Raw genomic sequence first — 6,890 nt, 5'->3', positions numbered from 1 at the left:
CTCCTGAGAAAGAATTGTGAGAATGCTTTGTATAAAACAACCCTTTTTACATTTTGCATTTGGCTAATGAGACCGTATTGGTTATTTTGTTAAGCTTGTTGATACATTACATTCTAGGGGTCATCTTCCCTAGGGGGTATGATTTAATTACCCTCTAAATGCATACTTCTTGTGTACATATTAATATTAATATTCAAAGTAGATATTAGTTGGTAATAGTAGTAGTAATAGATCATTTACATTGTTCTTAATAATAATAATAATAACTTTATATGTATAGCACCTTTCATACAGGGGATTGCAGTTCAAAGTGCTTTACATCAGTAAGAAATAAGGCATAAAATCTGTGTAAAACAAGCAGTTTTAGGGGGGGGGGGGGGGGCGTCTTACTCCAAGTTTACCTATACACAAAAACAAGAGAATGAAAAGTGCTTTCCCTTCTGTTCAATCAAATCTCAATTTCAAGCCGGTTTATTTTTCAGTGTGCTATAAGGGAAAAGAATAATTGTGATAATTCAGTCCATCAATTTTTAGCCTGATGGCGTGAAGCAGGAGATAGATTTGATAGCAGGCGTTTAGACTTTAAATTAGCTTATTTTCGGCGGCTGGGTGGCGCGGCGGACTAAGTGCTCGTCACCAACACGAGAGACACTGGTATCGAATACGGCTGTCAGTGTTGCCTCCGGCTTGGCCGGCCGTCAAACTGGCTCAATTGGCAGAGTCAGCGGGAGGGAAGCCGGTGGGTGGTAATCTGGTCGTTGTAAACAGCGACTCCTACAGGTCGGTCAGGGCGCCTGCACAGCGAGGAAGGGAGATGGTGAGGGTAGTGTGAGCCTCCCACACGTTACACCTCACCAATGAGAGTCCGCGCTGGCAGGTGAAAAGAAGTGGTTGGCTGACTCCGCATGTGTCGGAGGGGACATGCGATAGTATCTATCAACCCTCCCTAGACCGACCAGTGGGGGGCACATGCGAGCAACGACCAGGAAGGGGGGAGGGATATGCATAACGACTAAATTGGGATGGGAGAAAAACAGAAAAAACAGGAGGAGAAAAAGTGGATTAAAAAAAATTATTCGCTTATTTTCTTTCCCGATTAGCCCACTTCCTTTTACACCAATGGCTAACTAATTACAATGACTGTTACACTAAATTAAAGTAATATAAAGTAAAGTAAGTACAGTGTACATTTCAGTATTCTGTACACCTCTGACCACTGGTAATTGGTGATGGCAGAGATGTTTTGCACTGTTCCTGTTATGGACACCCTGGTTTTTCTCTAATGAGAGATGGCAGTCCACGGTGTCACAGTGTGTTCTCGGCAGGGAGGCAGAGTGGGTTACGTATAGAGGGAACACAGGTCACAGAGTGCCACGGCCGGGAAAACAGTCTTCCTCAGCCTGGGAAATGATACTTTACACACACACAGACACACGCACACGCACCCGCACACACACACACACACACACACACACACACACACACACACACACACACACACACACTGTACTGCGTGAAATGGTTTTCCCAGCTCTCTCTGTGACCTCATCCTCCTGAACATAAGAAGACATCAACAAGGCGAATGCTTTGCCTAGAAATCACAGCATTACTGTAACCTACAGATCACAGCATTACTGTAACCTACAGATCACAGCATTACTGTAACCTACAGATCACAGCATTACTGTAACCTACAGATCACAGCATTACTGTAACCTACAGATCACAGCATTACCGTAACCTACAGATCACAGCATTACCATAACCTACAGATCACAGCATTACTGTAACCTATACAGTAGATCACAGCATTACTATAGATCACAGCATTACCTCTATAGATCACAGCATTACTATAGATCACAGCATTACCTCTATAGATCACAGCATTACTATAGAGATCACAGCATTACCTCTATAGATCACAGCATTACCTCTATAGATCACAGCATTACCGTAACCTATACAGTAGATCACAGCATTACTATAGATCACATCATTACCTCTATAGATAACAGCATTACCGTAAAGAGGTAGGTCTTGAACTCACTAGCTTTGAACCACCATATGGACGGAGCAGGACACCCTGCCCTTCCTGTTCCCAGTAGGCCTACTAGATATCTCTAGGCCTTACTACACCTCCACTGTGATCTGTACCAATTCTACCCTGGCATGTATTGTCACAACTAAATGCCCAGAACTGCTCCAGCAGCAATATGTGGTGGTTTCATTACACTGCATGCATTTCCTACCAATATGGAGCTCTGTCATTTACAGGCTTTATTATCTCGTTCTGCATATTCTCATTGCAGTTGCTGTAAAGGCATGCCTCAATAGTTTTGTAATGAGGTAAGCCTGTTGACTGCCAAGTGCCAACACAGATGGCTGACTGCCAACATGGTTACAGGGATAAACTCACACAAACCCAATTCACTCACCTTTCTTTATTTGTGAAAATGGTAAATATTAACCTTCGCCATATAAATTCAGAGTAGCCAAAATATAGATATTAATCGAAGCCTATCACCTTCTATATGTGGTCGATTTTCTTTCACATCTTGGTCTTGACTGAGACAGTTTACCACACTGGTGCACATATCTAATACTTTAGAATATAGATAGTTTGAGAGGTGCATTGTGATACAGCTTGGTTCCGTTTTGTGCAGTAGTGTGACAAACACCAATGTAATTTAGCTCTGTCAATTCCCCTCAACTCTCTAGGGTATGCCATGGCTTGGTCAATGGCCAATGTTTGTTTAGGAATCCCATTATCTGAAAGAGTGTATTAACGGAGAGAGTATCCAGCCAAATTGAAGTGATGACAACATGCCCGATTACATTAGCATATTACAGTGGTGGAATTGTGAATAAATAGTTTAGGCAGTGAACACAAATAAACATTTACATGCCAAGAAGGGTATCGCGAATCTGAAGTGAAGGCAGTTGTATATGATGATCGAACTCCGCCGACAGTGAGTGTCGTGAAGCCATTTCATTTAGAAGTGTTAATGGCAATAAACCAGACCGACTGAGAGGGAGCGAATGCAATGCACCGTTACTTGGCGGAGTTGTGACGCCAGCACTGGAGTGATGTAAGAAACGAGGGGAGGGAGAAGGGCGAGAAGGAGGAGAGAGGAGCGAAGTGGAGAGAGGAGTCTCTTTCAGACCTCTGATATTCTCATCACTTTCCGAGAGACAGACAGAGAGCAACTCACCATCGGGAATATTAACAGAGGTAGGTTGGATTATACGCACTTAGTCTATTCGTCTCCTGGTCCTGGCATGCTGAAATATCATTCAATCGGGAATATAGTGAAATAAGTTATTTCCCACCCATAATTAAATGCTGCTATGTGATAATAAAGTAGACATCACCCTATATGTCCAAATTCCGTTGGCTATTTTAGTAAAGGTATGTTTTGGTTAAGGATAATACGGGCAAACATGAGAAAACATACAGATTGTATATGTAAAAGGGATCGTTGCAGTAAAATAGCGAATATTCATTGTGATTGCCAGATTGCCAAACGTCGTGACTGCTTCCAATTTGAAATGCCATTTTCTCTTCTTCTTCGCGAAATAGGCCTTATGACCACTTGTTTTCTACAATAAATTGTTAAAAATGTCCAGAACAAGTGTCCGCTGAATATCAGTCTAGTAGTTCATTTTTTGACTTGGCCAGATCAGCACGTATACTATACCCCTTGACGCGAGGAGGATAATGTTTAACGAAGCGTTTGGTTTGTTTCCTCTGCTCTAGCATAACTTTCACTCAAGCAAGATGTAAACCTTGCATTACCAACCTGACGCACAGAACGGTCTCCAAATTCAGCACCTTGGACAGCGACAGACGGCTGATTTCAGAACCCCTAGGCAGAAGAAAGCGCACGGGGCCCCAGCTGAAGTCTGCCCTAACCGACATACAGTATAGCGCAATGTCCAGACAGGACATGCAGTCCTGCTACCACCGTTTTCCGCCGACCGAGAGCCATGGGTTTTAGTTTCTGCAATTAATGATATAGCTGCTTAGCCTAACAAATGGCGTCGACAATACTCACAGTTATATTCGGTATGTGCACGGCACCAGGGACAAAGCGAGTAGGGGATGCCGGGGTAGCGAAAGTCAAAGGGGACTGAACCCGTTCGCGTTCATCAGACTTAAGTGTCTTACCGAGGCATCAGAAGATCACAGCGAAGTGCCAAGTTGCTCACACCATGGGGATACGGCACCTTTTACTCCTACTAATATACTTGGACCCTCTGAGTGTACTGAGCGCTGCCACGGGCGGTAAGAAGGTGAAGCAAGTGCCCAACAAAAAGAACCCCAAGTCGAAAGAAGCCAACGTTACCGCGGTGGTCCCCACTGCAGTCCCGCAAGAGAACGTCCAGAAGGTCCCACTGCCACCGGTCGTCAGCAACCACGACACCTGCCTGGGCTATTACGACGTGAGCGGAACGTATGACAAGATATTCGAGTGTAACAACACGGACTACCGTTTCTGCTGTGGAACCTGCTATTTGCGCTTCTGCTGCGAATACAAGAAGGACCGGCTGGATCAGAAAGCCTGCAAGAACTACCAATCGCCAGACTGGGCGGAGAAAGTGGAAACGGCTCCCGAGCCGACAGGTGAAACATATGATCCTAGCATGGATCAGACGAACACAGCCGTCTATATCACCTGTGGGATCATAGCCTTTATTATAGTGTTGGGAGTCTCGGTCAAAGTTGCCTACGACAAAGCCACAGAGCCGCCTCAGGAAATGAATATTCATAGGTAAGTTAGGAAACATTTTCTTATTCAACAATATGTTTGTGTGTGTGTGGGGGGGGGGGGGCTGTTTAGTATAACGGTAATATACTGACGCCTGCTGTGCCAGTGCTGGTTCTGTTTGTTGGTCTTCACCTGAATGCATCTGCAGATGTTCATATAGGTATTGACTAATGTTTTGGGCATGGATTCCATTGTTAGACAAGGGTCAAAGGTCACAGCTGTTGACATTGACAGCATGCAGTGATGACCATAAACTCAATTTCACATCATAAGTGCAGCCATAATAAAGTTCCTGATGTATTGTTTTTGTCCAAATGAAAAAAAAAAAAAGAAGATGACAGATTGACAGATTGAAAACAAGGTATAGTTTTGTCCAGACTGTCTCTCATGGTATGTTGGAATTAATTAACAGATTATCATCTAAAGCCTCTCAGCTCTGATTCTATTACACCCACAACAGACGCTGGAGTCCCACTGTGGATCTGCACCAAAGCCCAAAATAATTACAGAGGCGTTCAAAGGGAAATATTCAAGTGATAGGAGTGTATCAAGGTGTGTGTGTGTGTGTGTGTGTGTGTGTGTGTGTGTGTGTGTTGTGTGTGTGTGTGTGTGTGTGTGTACTTGTTCAGCTATACTTGTAAGAAACGACTTTTGAAAAACCACCTTTAATGTGAGGACATTTTGGCTGGTCCTCGCATAACCCCCCCCCCCCCCCCCCCCCCCCCCCAGCTGATTAAGGGTTAGGTTAAGGTTAGCGTTCAGTTTAGGGTTGGGCATATTAGAGTGTATGGTTAAAGCCAGGGTAAGGGGCTAGGGAATTCATGTAAGTCGATACAATGTCCTCACAAGTATAGTAAAACAAGTCTGTGTGTGTGTGTGTGTGTGTGTGTGTGTGTGTGTGTGTGTGTGTGTGTGTGTGTGTGTGTGTGTGTGTGCAGGTGCATATTATGTATGTCTCAGATGTGTGTACGGGAGAGAGAGGCACTAACGCTCCTCATGCGTATTTGATGTATTATTACATTTTCAATTTTTTTTAATGTTTCAGTTCCAACTGCAGCCTTTGTTATAAAAAAAAATCTTGTGTCGTCTTCGTCATTCAAGCCGAGCAAGTGAGATTGAAAAAAAAAACGACCCCTGATCCCAGACAGACTAAAAATAAACAGTGTTTAAAATGTGCCAGAGTGGCTCGCGAAACGCACGTTTAAGGCAACCGACTGCCACAGATTACACACAACCCACACCCCCCCACCCCCCCTTCCTCTCCTGCCACCCTCTGTGCATCAGCACATGCTATCTGATGGTGTGCATGCTGGCATCTGACATGCATGGTGAAAAGACCACGAGAGACCGTCTAGCAAAACGTTAGTATTTTCACTTTCTCAGCTGCTTCTCCCCCCTTTCCTCACATCCCCTGGAGGCCCTTAACATATTAAGGTTATCGCACATGACTGGACGACACATGTTGTGGACCGTGGGGCCGCATCAGTGAACAAACGCTGACACACTTATTTCCTCGAGATTAAATAGGGTGCTTTTTCTTTTATAGGGTACGGTATATAATTCAACACCCGAGCGAGCTTAAGACAATGAATAATGGATAACATCAAGGTTAGGGGTTTTATTAAGGTTACGTGACTTGCCTGCGCCTGGGCAAACTCTGCGATAGAACTCCCAACACAAAGCGCGGGGGGTGGGGGTGGGGGGGGGGGGTATTTTTGGTTGGAGGGGGAGTGAGACTCGAACAAGAAAAATATTTGCATTAATGCAAAGGTTGTTGCCGTTGATACATTCGTCTTTGAGCTACTGTGCGGAAATGCAAAGTAATTAGATTTTCCTCCTTCAAAAGTGGTGCCAGGGAAAGCAAACACATGTTTTTTTGTGCTTTCTTTCATCAAGCTTAGTTTTTTTTTTCTTCTTCTCCTCCTTATTCCCTTTCTTCCCCTTGAGGGGCTCTTTCTTCCATAGGCACCTGGTGCGGCTCTGAAAAACATTCACATTCAACCCAATTACAGTAGATTCTCATAAACCCGCCTCTGTGTCTCTTGCAAATGAATGTTCTTCATTTCCCAACCAACATTAGCAGCCACTTGGGCGATGCTGAAAAGCCAGCCAAGAAGA

The 6,890-nt window shown here is 44.3% G+C and overlaps 1 protein-coding gene across 1 annotated transcript in view; it reads left to right on the top strand.

Moving 5' to 3' along the window:
* Positions 1-4,215: 4,215 nt before the first annotated feature.
* shisa6 (shisa family member 6) overlaps positions 4,216-6,890 on the top strand; it is a gene marked incomplete at both ends in the record, with an annotated part of 72,512 nt that continues 69,837 nt past the window's right edge. Inside the window, one exon of the mRNA XM_084323041.1 lies at positions 4,216-4,775. Within this exon, the coding sequence (XP_084179167.1) occupies positions 4,216-4,775 (560 nt within the window). The remainder of the gene's footprint in view (positions 4,776-6,890) is intronic.

Source organism: Notolepis coatsorum (assembly GCF_963971535.1).
Source record: "Notolepis coatsorum genome assembly, chromosome: 10".
Taxonomy (NCBI): domain Eukaryota; kingdom Metazoa; phylum Chordata; class Actinopteri; order Aulopiformes; family Paralepididae; genus Notolepis; species Notolepis coatsorum.
This window is presented reverse-complemented; position numbering and strand designations above follow the sequence as displayed.